This window comes from Salarias fasciatus, chromosome 19 (genome assembly GCF_902148845.1).
Source record: "Salarias fasciatus chromosome 19, fSalaFa1.1, whole genome shotgun sequence".
Classification (NCBI taxonomy): Eukaryota; Metazoa; Chordata; class Actinopteri; order Blenniiformes; family Blenniidae; genus Salarias; species Salarias fasciatus.
The window spans coordinates 13,101,767-13,121,331 of NC_043763.1; the positions used below are offsets into that span (position 1 = coordinate 13,101,767).

Genomic DNA, 19,565 nt, shown 5'->3' on the forward strand with positions numbered 1-19,565 from the left:
TGTGTGTGTGTGTGTGTGTGGTAGGTCATTGAAAGGCATTATGCGCGCTCTTTGGGGGTGTTTTCAGAGAGAGCTGCAGACCTGTCATTCAACAGCACAGAACCACCAGAGGAGGAACAACACCCCTCTGTGGTCGTATACTGGTCACTCTCCGTGGCCATTTTCTCCATCGGTGGCATGTTATCCTCTTTCATGGTTGGATTTGTGGGAGACCTGAAAGGCAGGTGAGGAATGGTAACAGCGACATCAAGCCAGGCTGAAAGGCCTGAAGACTTGGGACTAGTGATGAAATTAATAGCAGGCAAGATGGAGGTTAATGTAACTGTCTGAAACCTGTAATTGAGATCAGCATTGGAAATAACCGCCGTAAACATCCACCATCCATTTCTCTTCACCACCTTTGTGTCTCTCTCCATTTTGAAGGATAAAGGGCATGATGATGATCAATGTTCTGGCTGTAGCTGCTGGGCTGCTGATGCTTCTCTGCAGGATGTGGAAGCCGTACATCATGGTCATCTCAGGCCGCGCTGTCATGGGCTTCTACTGTGGTACGGTTTCAAATCCCAGTATTACTGCTGTAATACAGACATTTCCCCACTCAATGCCTGATATGATATAAACTGTGCAAAATGAATGGTTTAAAACATTTTGCTCATTAAATTAACTTTTTCATTCACAGTTGGATGAAAGAAAGACCATGACTTGCTATGTTGCTGTATTTCACTTCTGTATCGTCTTTATTTCACATGGAAAATATTGGTTTTGATCAGCTCCGTCCGTGTTGTGTGTTTCAGGGTTAACATGTGGGCTCGTTCCTATGTATATTGGAGAGATCGCACCCAAGGCTTACAGAGGAGCTCTGGGAACATTACACCAGCTGGCGATTGTCGCTGGCATTCTCCTCAGCCAGGTGAACTACACTCACACTGACAGACACCCACACAGCATCATGTGAGTGTATAACCTTGTGTGTCTGCGCGTGCGTGTGTGTGTGTGTGTGTGTGTGTGTGTGTGTGTGTGTGTGTGTGTGTGTGTGTGTGTGTGTGTGTGGACGCAGGTAATTGGTCTGGACTTTGTGCTTGGTAACGAGGATCGGTGGCCCCTGTTGCTTGGTCTGTCTGGAGCTCCTGCAGTGCTACAATGCCTCTTGCTGCCCTTTTGCCCCGAGAGCCCTCGGTACCTCTACATCATTTTGGGCAAGGAAGAAGAGGCTCGAAAAAGTACAAACTACTCATACACACACACACACACACACACACACACACACAGTCTTGTATTTCTATCCTTGTGGGGACCGTCCATTGACTCCCATTCATGTCTAGCCCCTAACCCTGACCCTTACCCTAACCCTAACCCACACCACAACAAAGCCTAACCCTAAAGAAATGTTTTTGCACTTTTACTTTTTTCAGTAACAACAACATGGTCAAGAAAACACAGTTTCTCCTACTTAGGACCGGAAAAAGGTCCCCACAAGGCACGTCGTTCCACGTTTTGCTATCCTTGTGGGGACATTTGGCCCCGACAAGGATAGAAATACAAGAACACACACACACACACACACACACACACACACACACACACACACACACACACACACACACAGAAACCTTGTCTTCCTTCCTTCCTTCCTTCCTTCCTTCCTTCCTTCCTTCCTTCCTTCCTTCCACTGGTAAAGAAAATCAATACCATTCTCATGTCAGTTGCCTGAATTTAGAGCTGCAGCCTGCAGCTGGTTGGTTCCGCTTTGCAGGTTGACGAGAAACACAGAATACTGCTGACCTGAATCTGTCAATAAGGAACAAAAACAATACAAGCATCTCTAAAGCTCAGCAACACATACCTTTTTTAAGAAAACTGAACTATAAAAATGCCATTTTGTTCGTCGTGGGTTCCAAGCAAGAATTAGACACAAAAACATTTTTTGATTTTTGAGGATCGTGCATTTCAGGGATGAGAAGCAGAACTGAGGGTTGTGCTCAGGAAAAAAAAATTGTCAAAGCTTTTCTATCATACCTTCAAACCCTGCTCTGTGGGGACAATCATCATCTTGGAGGATAAAGTTTGGTTCAAAACTGTGGGGATATGGGGTTGCCATGGGTTGCATACGTTTGTTTGATAACCACCTGCAACCAGACACTAGATTGCGAGGACCTTGGGGTACCAGAGAAGAAGTCAACAGCAAAAGCAAAGAAAAGCTACTTGACATTGGCAGAAAATTTGTCAATTTCTTCATTCTGAGTTCAGATGCTCATCCCACAAGTGCATGTTTCTGACAAATGCAGCATCAGATAGGAAGGAAACAAGTTCTTCAGTAGAGCAAGATGATTTATCAACAAGAAGCTTTGTTGTACAAGTTCATTTCTACATATTTTCACTACTTTTCAAACTTATGATTACAACACACTCATTGTTTCCATTTTCTGTAATTAAATCATTAAACTTTCCTTCTGATAAAAAAAATTACTGTCAGTAATTGATACAAGCTTCAGCTCATCTCTCTTTGTTGGGTTTTGTTTTGCAGGTCTGTCTCGTCTGAAGGGACCATATGACGCAACGCCTGACATAGAAGAGATGAGGAGAGAGAAAGAAGAGGCTGACAAGGAGCCGAGAGTCTCCATCCTTTCTTTGGTAGGTCTCATAGCAGGCAGGGGTCAGTTGAATTTGTAATATTGTGCTGTTGTTCCGATCTAAAAGGTATTGTTTGTTTGTGTTGAAGTGATGTAGAAAATTTGAAAATCATTTTAAGTTTTCTGGTCTGGAATTGAAACTGGGACATTATTCCTGAAAAGGTCTAGATCTCAGTGATTCACCATACTGCAAGCCTGAATAAACTATAAAGAAAATCTGCTTTGTTTGATGTGATAAGTTGTGGAATATTTCAAACTCACACAATAATTCAACAAGTGAGAATTGAGTATATTTGCATAACATTCAGAGTGTTGCTTTTAATTGTACATTTATCTTAAAGGGACTTAAGGCAACTTTTCAAAATTTACCTCAGTGCTGCCGCGATAGGCGCTGTGGGTAACTGCAGCCACCAGCCAAGGCGGCACGGGAGCGCGCACAAACATTTTACAGAATGTCCGGCTTCACAGCGCTGCACCAGGGATGCTCATGCTGTTTACTACGTCGCGGATTACTGCAAGACCACAGTGCATATTATGTGATTTTTGTAAGCATCCATTTTCACTCCCAAATGCAGCTGAAGTTCCCTCCATGAATCAAACACATATCCAATATTTATTCGGGTGCCTGCCCGGCTTCGGTCATGTTTTTATTTTTTTTTATTTTATTTTTTTTTACTCACAAGATAACGCTGATAATAGGGGTGCGTTAAACGATTACTTTTGTAATCGATTAATCTAGGAAATAGTTCTTCTATGCATTGATTAATATAACGATTCATTTTTAAATCCGTCGCGGAGCTCCTCTCCGCCTCCGTGTTTATGCGGCGGGTCCCTGCGCGCTTCGCGGCCGGCACGGAGCGCGTCTCCGCCCGGTAGCAGAGATCCGGAGCTCTCCCGTCAGCCTCCGTGGGGCAGCTCCGGGCCGTTTACCCAATCGGCCCCAACTCAGCAGGGAGCGCTGCTGAGACTGGCCGCCTGTGAGTGCTTTGGGACGGGGGAGAGGCTCAAGCAGCACCGCTGCTTGCTAAGAACAGCGGAGACGTCCTGTCACGTCTCCAGAGCACCAGAAAAAGTCGCTAAATTTGTTGCTAGTTACTTTTGACAAAAAAAGTCGAAAAGAGGCTTTGGAAAGTTGCCAGATTTAGCGAGAAAGTCACCAAGTTGGCAACACTGCCCGCCCCTGATCCCAGCAGTGTTTGAGTCGTGTCCACGGCGGCCATGTTCTTCCTGTTCGGCAACGCGCATACAGCGTCAATTTACGTCACATCCCCACGATTGCGCGGGAAATTCGGACCCCGAACAGCAACAAATTATTTGGCACACAGCCTGTATAAGGCAACAGACAGATACGCGGATTGGCCTGTTATTTTAGGTTTTTAATGCTTCACGACCCATTAGCATTGAATAAAGTGGAAATGCATGTGTAGTTTTTCACAAATCTTGCCTTAAGTCCCTTTAAGATTATATAATATCTATAAAAGTAGCAGAGGAATTGGTAAAGCTGGACAAATTAAGTCTGATTGTATAAAATGGGATCAATATTTTAGAAGATTTGCTTTCTGACAGTGTTGTCTGACTCTGTATTGTTTTGTTCTGTTCCTTCCTCCAGATCTGTTCCACTGTGTACCGACGGCAGCTGTTTGTTGCTCTTATGATGCACTTGTCCCAACAGCTCTCTGGTATCAACGCTGTGAGTAACAAAATAACAAGTCATGACTTTGTTTCAAAGCTTAGAGGAAAATCACATTTGAAAATTCACAGCATACTCCTTATGATGGTCAAAATGGTTAAATGTCGTCAGTGTCAGAAATACATTGTCCCTTAAAATATATTAGTAGTGATATAAAATCTTTACCTGTTTGTCTTCAAGATCTTTTATTACTCCACTTCCATCTTCGAGCGGGCCGGTGTCAGTCAGCCAGTCTATGCCACGATTGGAGTCGGGGTCATCAACACAATCTTCACTCTGGTGTCTGTGAGTCGCAACATGGACGACATTAAACTGCAGACATGCACTGGCATCGTCTTAATAAACATAAACACAGAACTAAACGTGGTGCTGTGTGTTCCAGGTTGCTCTGGTGGACAGGGCCGGCAGACGGACCTTGACTCTGGCTGGTCTGGGAGGAATGTGCATCTGTGCTATTGCCATGACAGTGGGCCTCAAACTCCTGGTTTGTTCAAGTCTCCATCCTTAGTAGCCTGAACTGGATGATGTGAATTGTCTGGTTTGCAGTTTCATCCATCCATCCATCCAATTTGGAGTTGCCAGTTAACTTAACAGGGATGTATTTTAGACTGTAGAAAGAAGTGATGAAAGAACGGGAAAAGGTGCAAATTCCTCTCAGAAAGGCATCCAACCTGGTATCAAACCAGGGTTTCCGTGAATCCAGGTGACAGTGCTAACCACTGCATTGCAGCGCAGCCACAAAGTGATAATCTCTCGCACAACCTGAGTGCGTTCATCTATGGCTCTTATGTGATTTTGAAGTCCAGAGTCCAAATTCCATAGCACATTATCGCCCACATCATGGGCAATGAATTGTGGTGCCAGTTGGAACAGGTCAACAGTTTTGCCTGTCATATCAGCAGAGTCTTTTGCGCTTTTCTCTCTGAGTTTTTTGAGCTCTAAGTTTTTCTGTGCCAGTCATCACTGTCAGCAGTTCAGGTCTCAGTTTTTTGCTGATGAGATGTTTGTCGTCTTCATAACAGTGTAAGTTGTCCTTGAACCATCACTCTGGCCACTTTGGTCTCACTGACCCAGACAGACCTCGCTGTACAAAAACTTGTGCAGACTGCGGTTATCAGGCATCAGATGACACGACCTTGGGTGACCTGAGCTTTCAAAGGCTTACACCAGTGTGGATTCCTTCACAAACACAGCTTATATTCAAGAGGACAGAACACAGGAGACCTTGTGTAGCACTGACCATTAGTAGGATACTTAAATATTCAACTCAAACATTTATTTGAGTACAAATGTCAACTAAAGCAGGAAAGCTATGAAATGAAGCTCTTGCAATCAGGGAGGAAAGAGGTTTTCAACTCAGTGATTTTCTCTTCTCCACCAGAACACATACTCATGGATGAGCTACGTCAGCATGGCCGCCATCTTCCTCTTTGTGAGCTTCTTTGAGATCGGTCCCGGTCCCATTCCGTGGTTCATCGTGGCTGAACTGTTCAGTCAGGGACCCCGACCTGCTGCGATCGCCATCGCCGGCTGCTGTAACTGGACAAGTAACTTCATCATTGCCATGACGTTTCCATACATACAGGTGAGACGGAAGAACACAGTAGGTATAAGCCCGTGGGATGGCATGTCTTGATATAACTGTTCCTCCTTTCATTTCTCCCCAGGCTTGGATGGACAGCTATGTGTTCATCCTGTTTGCCGTGTTGCTTCTTGGCTTCACGATATTTATATACCTTCGAGTGCCTGAGACCAAGGGCAAAACATTTGAGGAAATCGCTGCCGAATTCCAAAAGGGACGCCGGACTCATAAGGACATTAATGAACTGCAGCAGCTCAAAGCATCAACAGATGCCTAAACTGCTGTTTACTTGCATGGTACACAGAGATATCTCTGTATTTTGAGATTGTTTATGTACATTTATTGATGAATGGAGAACACAGTTTTTACACAAAAAAGACAACATGTTTAATCCCAGTGCTCATATCATACCTTCATAATGTGTGGAGTGAAGTTTACATTGAACCAAAACATTAACTCTTATTGCAGTATTTTGGGTTGACAACGGAAGCAGCTATACTCTTGCTTTTACACTGACATCAATTTAAATACTATGTGCATGTGAAAGAGATTGCAAATATTGCTGATCCTATGAAAATGTTGACCTGAAGATATGTTTTCTTCCCTGAGTGATACTGAAAAATTCCTTTTGTGGTGCCTGATTTATTTTTTTTGCTGCATCACTCATCAGCAGCACACAGGCATTTACATAAAAACACACAACGCTTATGCAGAAGCAAAAAATTTCCAAGTGCCTGAGAAAAACACAATGAAAAAGAAAATACAGATTTGTAACAGAGTTAAATTCAGAGTTGGACTTCTTGTTTCAAAATGAGTGCTGACTGTGTGGGCTTGAGGTGTTAAAGAAATTGCATGCACATATTTCTGCTCATCATGTCAAAGAATTGTGTCCACTGCCCCCCAGTTGCTGGATTAACAGTATGAATGCATTTTTAAAAGCTGCAACCATGAAATGAATGGACATTAAACTAAATGGTGTTTTGGTTTGTATAATCTTTAAAGGAACTGAAAATAAAATTTCAGTGAAACTTGTATTCTCTTCTATTGCTTCTCATTCAAAATTCAGTGTTTGCTATTACCTAGTGCCAACAGAGTTTGTTATAAATAGAAAAAAATCTCTTTTCACAAAACAAGCAAAGAGCCTTTAAAGCAACACAACAAAAAATGTGACTCATTTTTTCAAAGACAAACCTGTTGTAAATTACAGCCTTTTGTCACCAGTTGCGACAGTGTAATTAAAGTTTTTGTGCAACAGAAAAACAACAATTCGTCAACACTAACTAGTTTTAAAGCAATAGAGTTTCATCCAGCATCCCACATAGCTGGGAGGGATTCTTTAATCGACAGAAACATGTGTTTTATACTCCCAAATAGCCACCGAAATAACAAAATTTACAAAGATAAGTCAGGAAGTACAGAGAACAGATGGGTGGAGATGAGCGTTGAACAGATACTACACAAAATTTACCCTGCTTACAAATAGATCTATGTACCCAAACACGTTATCACTCTTACACAGCCCCTGGCAACACCGAGGGACTCATTCCAGACTATTTACTTACAGATCAGGCTGCATCAGCACTTCCAGTGCAAGCACTGCATTCTTGCCTTGAGCGACAACAGTTGTAACCTCCTAAGTTTACATACATTAAAGTATTATAATTTAATTCCAGCTGTACAAATGCTAATATTTTACAAGTGCTGAAATAAAATCTATGCTTTTCTGTACGGTATATGAAAAAAATGTATTTTTTTCATTTATTTTGGGTACTTAAATGAAGAAAAAAGCAAAAGCTGTTTAACTGTTTGGAAGCAAATACACAAAAAGAAGTGCAAACAAAGTAGTGAGGTTGACATCTACTAATAGTTGCGTTACAGTACAAGAAGGATGAAATGGAAGAAAGAAACCGTTATTGGTCTGATGGTGATAAACAGTGTGCAACTTGAGTCTGTGAGTGAATTATTGGAATCCATGCAGAAGAAAATGTTAAAACTACATTAAACATAGATACTCTGAGTCCACTCTGCATACAGTGCAATCATTAATAGAGTTGTTCTCTTAGTGAATAGATTTGAAAGAATTTTGTTCGTTCATGATACAATAAGCACAAACAACAAACTGAGTATGAATAACTCTGTGTAACGATAGTGACTGTGAAGATAATGGTGTACATGCACCTACTGCCTAACTAAGGGTTGCTCAAGCAGATCCCCTTTGGATATGGGTGAAGGTACACCGACAGGTCACCAGCCCATAACAGAACAAACACCCTGACACACGCAGGAGTGCACTGGAGGTGTAAAATCTGAGTATTGTAGGAAAACCCCTTCATGGGAAGAACGTGCAAGCTCTCCTCCAAATGCAATTCACTCATACTATGTTTATTATATGGTACATATTTGTGTTATGTGTAAAGTCATGGGGTATGTGCAATGCTGCTCTGTAATAGTTGTGGAGAGTGTTGTCACGTGGCTGTCAAGGCATTTATGACACAGTTACTGAGTCCAAGACAAATTTTCCTAAGTGGGACAATAAAGTATATTGTACTGTAAACTCATTGGCTGTGTAAACCAGAGATATTTCAACATTATGGGAGGGGGGGGGGGGGGGGGGGGGGGGGGGGTATACATGGCGGAAGACCCGGAGAGTCTGCTGCAGCCTCCACCACCCCGACCCCCACCTCCTTCCCTCCCCCCTCCCCCCGCCGGAGCGGAGCGGAGCGGAGCGCTCCCCCCTCCCTGCATGCGTCACCGGAGCCCTGGCCGTACCTGCCCTCACCCTGCCCCTCCTGCGGTACAAAAGCTCCACGCATGCGAAGTCACTCTCTCTTCTTCTTCTTCTTGTTTTTCTTTTAGTGTGTGTGTGTGTGTGTGTGAGAGTGTGTGTAAGCAAGACGCGAGGTAAGCTAAATGTACACACTTCTTATAAGTTACCGTTTCACCCGCGAGTCTCGCGTCGAGTGAACGTGCGTGTCGGCGGCGCGGTGACGCTCGGCTGATGGGTGGCGCCGGGACCCGTCCCCGTCCCCGGTTGTTACTTATTAACTTGGCCGCGGTGGGACGCCGTTCGGTGCGTTAGCATTAGCAGCTAGCTGCCTCCTAGCCGGGCCTCGCGCTCCTTCAGCCCGTGCTCCTTGTTTCCGGGAGGCTGCGTCTCTCCTCTGCACGCAGTTTGAGCAGCTCCGCGTCCTTCTGCGGCAAATGCTGCTTTCTTGCCAAAACAATCCCTGGCTTTATTTATTTAACCACATTTCAACGAAATACAACGTATCAGTCCACATTTTTATGAATGGTCATTTCTATACATGTGTCTTTAGCTGCATAAGTCATATTAATGAACGAGAGAGGAATCGACCTTTTTGGAATGTGTTTTTAATCCTGTATTTCTGTAAATATTCAAATACTACGGGGGTGGTGCGATGTCGTTTGAGCATTTTGAATGCAGCTCATCATGAGAGATGACATGAAGCTGAAATATCACAACCTATGATGAAGGATGGTTACGTTCATGAAGTGTGAATCAATGGAGTCGCGTGGTTAAGTTTCTAGTTTTGACGGTGTTGCATAACAAATGGTTGAAGCCGCATTTCCATGATGTAATCACGTGCAGTGATTATTTTTTTTAAGGGTTCCTGAATAATTTCTAAAGGTCAAAAAGTACAGTTTTGCTTTGAGACAGAATGTTGTTTATTACGCAAACGTTCTAGGACATCTTGTCTGTTTGCTGTTCTTTTTTTGTCAAGTTTCCTGAAGTATTCATAGTACAGTAGACGTTCATGATGCATCATCCTGATGATAATAATCTCACGTGTAGCTGATCAATCCATGAAGTTAACGATCACTTATTAAGTTTTCGTGAATATTTGCTACGTGATGAAGTGGAAACCCGAGGCAGCAGGCTGAGCTCGAGCTGCCACCGGAAGTGCCACAGTTTGCGCTGCTGCTACCAAACTTCCCCCCCGGAGCCAGTGGGTGTGGGTCGAAGCTAACGTGGCTAACGAAAACAGCACTTGACACGAGGCGGAGATTCGGAGCGAGCCGGCGGTCTGAAGGCACCGTGTCGGGACCTCGTCTGGTCCCGCTGCCACGTAACATCTTCCGTTAATCGGCTGAAGCAGGGAGACTCACTCGCCCGCCGCGCCGCTGCTCCGCGGAACCTTTGTTCGGAGCACTTTCTGGAGCTAAGAAGGTAGAGAAGAGGGAGAAAAGCTCCGAGTTGTCTGTGAACTGGAGTTAACATCTGCTGGATTTGCGGGGAAAAACACAAGATGGCAGAGATTTAACTTAGATAAACAACGATTCTATTACGGGATAATTCCATTAGTAGTATTGATTTATTTATTTATTTATTTATTTATTTTCATTTTAAAGATAGCCATGTCATGACTCGGCATCTACTGTGTGTCACACTGGCCTTGTCTCAGACCTCACTCCACACTCATTCACATTTCTTATTTTCTTGCATGTCTGACAGAAGTCCACCATGGCAGATGATGATTTCACTAGTGGAGATGCTGGGGCCTCCTCAACTTATCCCCAGCAGTGCTCTGCCTTGAGGAAGAACGGCTTTGTCATGCTGAAGAGTCGTCCCTGCAAGATCGTCGAAATGTCTACCTCCAAAACTGGCAAGCACGGACACGCCAAGGTAAAATCACCCTATCCATCCTGTGGAATTTACTGCCCAAAGCACTGAAATGATCCATCCTTGCTGTTTCACATTTTTACATGTAGCCTTTAACACTTACTTGGTCCAGAAGTACATCTTACCGTTAAATTTTGTTTGTTCACAGGTTCACCTTACTGGGCTTGACATCTTCACACAGAAGAAGTATGAAGATATCTGCCCATCTACCCATAACATGAATGTCCCCAATGTGACAAGGAAAGACTATCAGGTGGGGCGTCTCTGGTTAATGGACACCTTTTCAGCTTGATACTAAAAGCAAACCTGATCTGATCTTTGTGTTTGGACATTTTGAACACAATTGCTATCTATATTTTGTATTTTTTGGGGGGGATTTTATGCTAGAAAATTTAATTAAAACCAATGTGAGAAAACTGCTACTTTCTCAGTTGCTTTAGTGGGAGTGACAAATACATCAGAGGTGAGCCGTCTCCCGAGTTGCGAAAGGATATACAGGTTTTTAACTGGTCGAACAGGTTTCAGTGAGCAAGCTGTCTTTTCTCTGGGGGCCTCATTTCGGGCAGCCGTTTCTGGAGTAAGAAACCAGAGGTATGTAAATTAGAGGGAGGCTTTTTCAGTCAGTTTTGTCAGAGCAACACATTTAAGACAGGAACACGCAACAGGGGACTTGTGAAGCACAGCCCATGATTTCATTTCCCATTAGGCACGTTTACATGGACCACATATAAGCGGATTTGCGTGGAGCGGATTGTAAAATGTGTCATGTAAACGACCGAGTGGATCTGCTTCACTCGGAGTGGATTGTAATTTGGAGCCGATTGTATGAGGTGGTCTACGCTGATCGACAATCCGCTCCGTGTCCCTTATAAACGAGCCTGACAGCGGAGCGGATTGAACTGGGGGAGTGTTTGTTCTGCGCATGCGTGTGACGTGCCAGTAAACGGGAAGCAGCACAGTCAAAAAACCAGCAGAGAACGCCACGGTGGTTGAAAAACACTTTTTTAGTAAAAAAAAACCCCGACAGAAAAAACATTGGAGAGGCGAGATTGAACCAAATCGCGCAATAGCGAGTTGTATAAAGAGCTGTATAGCAGAATACGAGCGATCGCTGGTTGGTGTTATGGATGAACTGGTTCCCGTGTTAACGAATGACGGCGGAGGTCTGTGTAAACACAGGCTGATTACAGCAGTTGTTAAAGTAAGACTAACAAATTACTTTAAACGTATACACTCACTGTAACTGTCGATAACCGACGTTCGCCAGAACGACTACATTTTTCAATCATGTATTGGTCACAAGTTAACACGGGCACCAGTTCATTCGAAACATCGACACCCGGAGCAGAGGCAGAGCTCACAACAAGACGTGCCGCTCGGTGCAGCGGTGCTGCAGCCAGGGGAGCAGCCGCTCCTTCAGCAGCGTATCATGGACTTTTGGGACATTATTTGAGCAGATATCAGCAGATAAAAACTCTCTGCTCGGCGCTGAGGACTGCTGCTGCAGAGTTAAAGACCTACAAGTTCCTCGTGAGACTTTGTGCGCATGTCACAGGACGTTGTATAATCCGCTTCACCCAGGGTCCTTGTAAACGAGGATTCATCATGGATCGCTTTGTATGCTGTACATGTATACACTCCGTTTAATAGGATTGTTTACAATCGGATTGAAAAAAACACCCATGTAAACTGGGCCATTGTTCATCAAAAACATACATTTTCAAGAATGTGTCCATCCTCATTGGATGTTTTATGCTATAACTGGCACATGGACATTCTCTGAAATGTCAACTATAACTGCACCATATGTTGAACTTGAAAAATTGAGCTTGTTGTACACAAAACGGTTATGGTTCAGTCTGATAAATATACATTGGGTATTGAATCTGGTTTCAGGGTATTAATGATGAAATATTATGAGTAGTGACTAGCACTTAGGGCTACTGAAGTGCATTTATTCCCAAATATTCGTGTAGATGTCAGTTTAAAGACTAGGAAGAACACACCAGAAGTTTAATTTAACCTGTTCAAATGTGTTGGCGAAAGATCTGAGCTGAAGGCTTTTACAGAACTGAGCAGAACAGATTTCCATTATGGCATGCAGACCCAGGGCTCACATTACACATTTAGACAATTCAAACTACGACACCACTGAAGCTCTCATGTTTATGCAGTCGTTTTTCATTTTGAAGTGCTTATAGAACTTTTATTTTCAGAATTGTAATAGCAGATGTGGAATTTGTTGGAAAACCAATGCAGAACAGACCTGTTTCAGAAATCTGTTAAACGGGTCAGTTTCAATGTTAGAAATTGCACCCACTGTGATCGGACTGCTTATGGCAGCCCGTCTGCTTGTAAGCTCTTAATTTAACTTAATTTAACTGTAAAGTCACAGGAACTTCGTCATTGTAGTGATTGTTTGTTGGGTTGATAGATATTTTTTTTGATTATCAATTTCCGTAGTTGGAGGCTCGACATTTTTTTTTTTTTTTTTTTTTTTTTTGAATTTATTCGAGTAACATCGCACACACAAATCAGGCAGATCCAATGAATGCGAGCCATACTTTTACAGTGCTGAGGGTGTACTCTGCCTTTTCATTTAGGTAACAGGGAATGGCTCCAGTGGTTCGGAACATGCTTGAATGGATGCAAGTTGATGAGCTTCTTGCTAATGAGAAAACAAGTCCGCAAACAATTAACAACTTCTTGATGACTTTATGCACAACAAGAACAACATGGCACCTTTAAGAACTACTATCAATTCTTCTCTTGTTAAAATCAGCTGTAGCTATAAACACCCAGAACTCAGTCATGCCCTTCAGTTTCTGATCACGATCACCAGATTGCCAAGTCTCTTATTTGACGTACAGTTGTGGGCTCCAGTGGGTCCGTTAAAATAATGGTCTGCTTCATGTTGATGTTGATATCCTGCTGGTCGTGTTTAACGTCTCGTCTCGTCACACAATGCCATTTCTTTTAAATGTGATTTCAAGATCAGTCTGGTGGTGTTTTGTTGTTGTTGTTGTTGTCTGGAATCACTATTTTCCTTAAACATCATAATATTCCTACTTTGCTGTTCTTTTCCTGATCACACATACAGGTACTTGGTGTCTCAGACGGCTTCTTATCCCTCATGACCGACAGTGGGAACGTGAGAGATGACCTTAAAATGCCAGAAGGGGATCTCAGCAAGGAAATTGAGAGCAAAATTGATAATGACGAAGTCTTCGTGGTGAGTTGGATAAAATGTTTTTCTTTCTTTTGTTTTTTTGAGATGTGCATGCTTTAATTGGGGAGGGGGGGACTCATGTTCAAATGCAAAAGTTACATATATCAACTTTGAAAGAAAAATAATCTCAACATCATTTCAATGGAATGTCTGTGGCTCAGTAGGAATCCTACATTTAAGTGACTTAATTTAATCTAAAATCAAATCATTTCACCAGGCTTTATTGTAAGATATAATTAATACAGAAAGACGAGCTCGGCGAATTACCCAGCATAATGTAGATAATTGAATCTCTACCCTGTTTGCTTTCTTCCTTCAGGTTTCTGTCCTGAGTGCTCTCGGCGAAGAGCAAGTAGTTGCCGTTAAGACCATGACCACTTGAGAAGAGGACGCCGCTGCAGACCTCACGTTCCTGTCCTCCATCATGGTTCTGAAGCCTCACCAAAGCTCCAGGCCTTCCCCCCACACCCTACCCTGTTTCTCCGCTGAAGTTCAGAGGTCGAGCTCGGCCGGCCTCAATTGTAACTTAATTGTCTGACAGGCGTTGTCCTCAATCAATGAAGTTATCCATCTGCATCCATCACAGTATCATTTTGCAAAGGGAATGATTTTTTTGTTGTTGTTGATGTTGTTTTTTGGGGTGCTGTTCTTGGAACAACCCATCAGTATTCCAGCAAATTCATACCATTCCTGTCAGTTTAGGGGGTTGTCTTTTTTTTTTTATTCCTTCTACTCTGCATTGCATTTATATTCACTTACTGTCTTTCTGGAACATGAAACGTGGCTGTTTTCGGTGGGATGCTGAACCCAACTCGAAATCTCTCTCCAATCTTAACTCATCGCCATCATTCCACGTCCAGCAGGCTCCATGTCTGTTTTGTACCCAGCTCAGAAAATTCAAAAAACACACCTGCAACGATCGTCGCATCTTCACTTTCACTGGCCACAACATTAGGTACACCGTTGGACTTTTTTTTTGTTTTTTGTTTTTTTAACTTAAGAGCTGCCTTCATTCATAGTAGCATTGATCTCGAAAGGTGCTGGAAACATTGATCCGACGTTTAGTTCCATGCGGTCGTGATGACGTCCCACAGATTTATCAGCTCCACATCCGCGATGCAAAGGTGACGTTTTATGGTGAAATCCATGTTTAGTGCGTTTTTGTTGACATTCAAACATCATTCAGTTGGTACTAAAGGGCCCAGAGGTCCACCACCAACCTAAATGGGTGAATCCCTGTTTTTGTGGACACATCCTAAGTGTCTTAATCTAATTCCTTCTGTCTTTATGTCTAAAAACATCCATTGATTATAATCATTTTGCAAACGTAAGAGTTAAAGAGGTGTACGTAACTTTGTGGCCAGTGGCTCTCTGTATCCATATGCACACTTAAATTGGCTTGAATGCACACTTTAGCAGCTATGAATGAATGTAAATACAAACATTATATTGACTGCATATAAGTGCAGATCTCACTGCAAGCTCTATACTATATATAAATATAGCCAGGCCTTCAAAATTGGTCTTTTCCAGCAGGAATCTCTACTTTCTGTAGTCATGAAGCCAAACAGGCCTGAACAGGGACGGTTGGGTGAGGATTTTTTTTTTTTTGTTCTCTCTCTCTCCTCCTCCTTTGCTCGGACAGTTCTTTCACTCGAGGCCTTTACAAGCTGACAGATGTATAGGAAATTACTTTGAACGAACAAAACACTATAACTCATTAAAATAAGAATCTGGTCAAGCAGTATAATCACAACAAACTTCGATCACTTTTGGAATTCCTGGCCCAAAATAATTTAGAGAAAGAAGAAACCACTTATTGGCTCGTGTCACGTAGCCAAATCAAAGTGGCGGTTTCACTGTGAGGAATCGAACACAGCGAGTGTTTACGGATGAGCTTAGTTTTCGGTGGGAGGTGAGTAGTGGAAAATTAAATTTGTGGGTGGTAGGTTTATTAGCCGTCTGAATATTTAAGGGTGGAGTTCAGACTCAAAGGGCTAGCAGCTGGTGGTTTTTGTTTGTGGAAACAATGCGTTACTCTTTACATACACGCTCGCATAATCTGTTGCGAGACGTGAGTTGATGGCAGGAGATTGCAGTGCGTTCTCCAGCCCTGCTGGAGAACTTGCAATGTAAACACGGCCAGGTAGATTTTTTTCTTTTTGTTTTTTTCCCTACCTCTTATTGTAAAATTAAAGCTGAATAGCATGTTCTAAATCTATTAGCAATATATATTTGAAACACTGTAAAGTGAGGTTTTTCTTTGTCGTTTTCTCTCGCTCTCTCTTATTGGACCTTTTCAACCGCGTCTCGACGCCAGTCTGTCAAGACTGGATGCGTTAGGAAGTATTACAACAACCTCTTATGTAGCTGTGGTAAATTACTGTTTCAGAGTTGTCTTACAACAAGTTCTTCCTTTTTTGAGATTCATTTCTGCTACAAAGAGCATAAGTATGCAATACAGCCAGGTCACAGACCCGTGCTTTTCTCAACACGCTCAGTCTCAGCTTGGAATATCTCTCTCTTCAGTAGTTGAAATCTAACCGTTCGTCATGCCACTTAAGGTATTTATGATGTTAAATGTTTGAAGTAATTCAGTTTTGTGCACACAGATTGTAAGACTGACATTGGAAGGTAGTCTCTTTAGCTTTAACAGCAGCCATTGTATAATATTTATTTCCCCAGATTCCAGTCTGAAGGTGTTTTTTTGTTATTGTTTTGCCTCAATGAGAACACCATCGTCGTCCATTGAGTATTATTCACTCATCATTCTCATTAACTGCGGGGGTGACATTTAACTACTCTCCCTCTTCCGGTACTCAGATAGCAGCACTCCGAGCTGGACGCCATGCAGGTGTTGTTGGAACGCCACTGTTCCGTCTTATGTCGGGAATTCCTTTCTTCGATTGGGCAGATTAAAAAGAGCCCACTAACAAAGAATTGCTCTAAAAGCGGCAGCATGTCACAAAGCTTTCGTTGCGTTGTCGTGTGCATGCATCATTCCTTCCGCTTCCATTTAACACTCATTTTATTCTCGGGAGCAATAAGCCAAAGAATGTGTTGAAGAAAAGCTATTTTGGAAAAAAAACAAAGTTAAAGCAGTACTCCTTCAAGCCATATCGGTTCCCCGTTCAGTGCGTCACGATCGACTTTGTTGTCATTCCTTGTTCCATTTGAATGTTTTTGAGCGACTCTGGCCTCCAATATGTAGCACTAATTAGCTCCACGTCAAACCTCTAGAGACGTCTCTCACCTGGAGACGGAAGGGATCTCTAATTCCATTTGAGAAAATGTTTACACTGTAAGGGAGACGGCCCTGCCCTTGTTACCCAAAAAGAAAAAGAAAAGAAAAAAGACTGGTCAATGTGGTGGGGGCAGTTTTTCTCAGGGCGCTAAACTGAGTGTTAGATGTGTTACTTTGTGTCATCAGTAATGATTCAGATCACAAGCATGTTTTATTAATCCATTGTTCTCGAACCTAAACTATACCGGTGTTGGAATATGTTATATTCTGAGATTTTTTTTTTCTTTTCTGATTTCTGACAAGTCTCAGAAAAAAAAAGAGCTTGTAGTTTTTTCTTTTTTCTTTTTAAATTGGGATGGTTTCATTTGTCTTAAAGGTGGTTTCTTTGTGTGTTTGGAGCGCAGGAATCAACGTAGGAAATGGGTTAATCTCAGTGTACCGTATGTCCCTGTGTGTGCTGGAAAGTGGTTTGAGGGCATTTTCCAGCTTTGCTCCGTCACTGTGTCCAGAGGGAAATCCTCTGCAGCATATAACTTCATGGGCTTCTTTGTTTTCTTACTCTAATGTATGGCTGCTGTCTTGAGAGAAAAACAAAACAAAACAGAAAACTGATTTAATTCTTGTTTTTGTTGTATTTACAAAATAAAGATTATTCAGATGTTACTGGCTACAAGAAAATGCAACAGCTGTTCTCTTGTTTTCAAACTGGCAAACACTTCATTGTAAGTCATTACAATAAAGTATTTTGTCTTCGTTGTCCAGCGTAATAACACTATTGAGCACAGGAGTCACTGATGAGTGGCTCAAGTCTGAAAGTCTTCTCAGGAGCCTGGCACGCTGTATTCAAACATACATTTCATCTAATTAGACTTATGTAGTCCTATTACCCTTATTAAAATGAATTAATGGCATTGGTGTCATGACAGTATTAACCAGCTCTACTGAATGTAGAGAAAGTTTTTAAAAAGATTAATGCAAGCAAAGAAAATAAACAAAAATTGAGTCCAATATAGAATAAACTTAAAAAAAAAAAAAAAAAAAATTTAAAACCTGATTTTCATAGTGGAAATAACCTTTAGGTGATATAAAGCAAGACTGTGCTGAAATGGTGATGGTAGGGGGAAAAAGTAAATCCAGACGAATCTGAAGTAAGTGATTATATTGTTGGGTGGAGGAAAATATTTGGTCAATTTTCCATCAAATTTGCAGGATATTTTCTTATCAGGAAAATTGGACTGCTCACCTTTGGTATTTATATGCAAAACCTAAAAATAAAATTCAATGAGAATGAGAAAATACAAAGTTCGATTGGGTGGAATATATACCTGTCCTTCCTGTATTTAAACTAAGAGCTTCAGTACAGTGTGGGGGGATAAGTATTTGATACCCTGCTGTTTTAATAAGATTTCCTACTTAAGAAGAATTGAGAGTTCTGTATTTTTGATAGCAGGTAACCTTAAAAACAAATCCAGAAAATCACTTTGTGTGATTTTTATACCATTTTGCATTTTATCCCAAGTATATGATCCCCTACCAATCAGCAAGAACTGTCTCACAGACCTGAGTGCTTCTCAAAAGTCACTCCTTACTTGTATTAATTGCACCTGTTTGCACACCTGTCCACACTCAGCCAATCAGCTGCAGCCTCTCCAGCGTGGCAGACACCAAGAAGCTGGATCAAGACACCAGAGACAGAACTGGACCTGCACAGGGCTGCATGAGCCACACGACAACAAGCAAGAAGCTTGGTGAGAAGGGAACGTTGTAGATTTCTTTCTTTCTTTCTTTGTTTTTAATTTTTTTTATTTTTTTGTGGTCTTGGACAGGGTATTCTTCTTCTTCTACCTGCAATAGAAATTACTATCCTCTCTATTATTTGTAAGTGGATACTTATTTTACTCGCTACAAGCCTGCAAATGACCCACCTTTGATATTTTTTATGGCTTTACATGACGCTATAGGATTGTTTTAATATTTAGATTGTGTTCTGCTCTGGATATTTCATGGGAGGTTCAACCAGAATTTCAAAGTCCACATTTTAATCTTAGCATGAACCTTCACCAGCTGCTCAGTAGAGGTCAGTAAAACATTGCTTTTGGTTTCTGCGCTTTTGAAGTTGTTCTTGGATCATCTGTCTGTCTTTGTGAGATTCTCAGTATCTAAGCCTGGAAATAATTTGCTTTTTGTCACCTTTTGAGTGGTTAAGAGCAAAAAAACTTTGGTTAGACTCTTTAGTCAATATTTTTCTTATGCTGCAGATGGACAATTCACTTGTTTTGCTCGAGTACTGAGAAATTATGTCAAATGGATGTTTTCATGGTTGGTTATGTAATTTTGAAGATGCTTACACACACACACACTCTCTGTTGGGAATCCCCACCAGCCCAAGCAAACCCATTGATACTCTGTGGCCATAACACGAAGCTTCCAGTAAAAGTTTTTCCCTGAGATACGCTGAACTCTTTCAAGGCGCACATGGAGAGCAGAGCGGGGATTATGGAAGGGGTTGGCTGAGGTTTATAGATTGTTCCGCCGCCTCCAAACCTGT

General features: G+C 42.1%; 2 protein-coding genes across 3 annotated transcripts; both read left to right on the plus strand.

The window, feature by feature from the left end:
- Positions 1–6,878, plus strand: slc2a2 (solute carrier family 2 member 2). The gene is made up of 10 exons (XM_030117400.1): positions 1–224; positions 424–548; positions 795–910; positions 1,058–1,220; positions 2,525–2,631; positions 4,240–4,320; positions 4,501–4,605; positions 4,703–4,804; positions 5,702–5,905; positions 5,988–6,878. The coding sequence occupies exons 1-10, from the start codon at positions 178–180 to the stop codon at positions 6,177–6,179; spliced, it is 1,242 nt and encodes a 413-aa protein (XP_029973260.1). The 5' UTR covers positions 1–177; the 3' UTR covers positions 6,180–6,878.
- A 1,782-nt stretch (positions 6,879–8,660) lies between these two features.
- On the plus strand, positions 8,661–17,778 carry LOC115406983 (eukaryotic translation initiation factor 5A-1-like). Of its 2 annotated transcripts, none has more exons than XM_030117288.1 (5): positions 8,661–8,803; positions 10,377–10,547; positions 10,693–10,797; positions 13,645–13,776; positions 14,093–17,778. In XM_030117288.1, exons 2-5 carry the CDS (start codon positions 10,386–10,388, stop codon positions 14,153–14,155), a joined length of 462 nt encoding a protein of 153 aa, XP_029973148.1. In that variant the 5' UTR covers positions 8,661–8,803; positions 10,377–10,385; the 3' UTR covers positions 14,156–17,778. The 2 variants fall into 2 exon arrangements, with proteins under 2 accessions (XP_029973148.1, XP_029973149.1); XM_030117289.1 differs by lacking the exon at positions 8,661–8,803 and adding an exon at positions 9,687–10,091.
- The last annotated feature ends 1,787 nt before the right edge of the window (positions 17,779–19,565 follow it).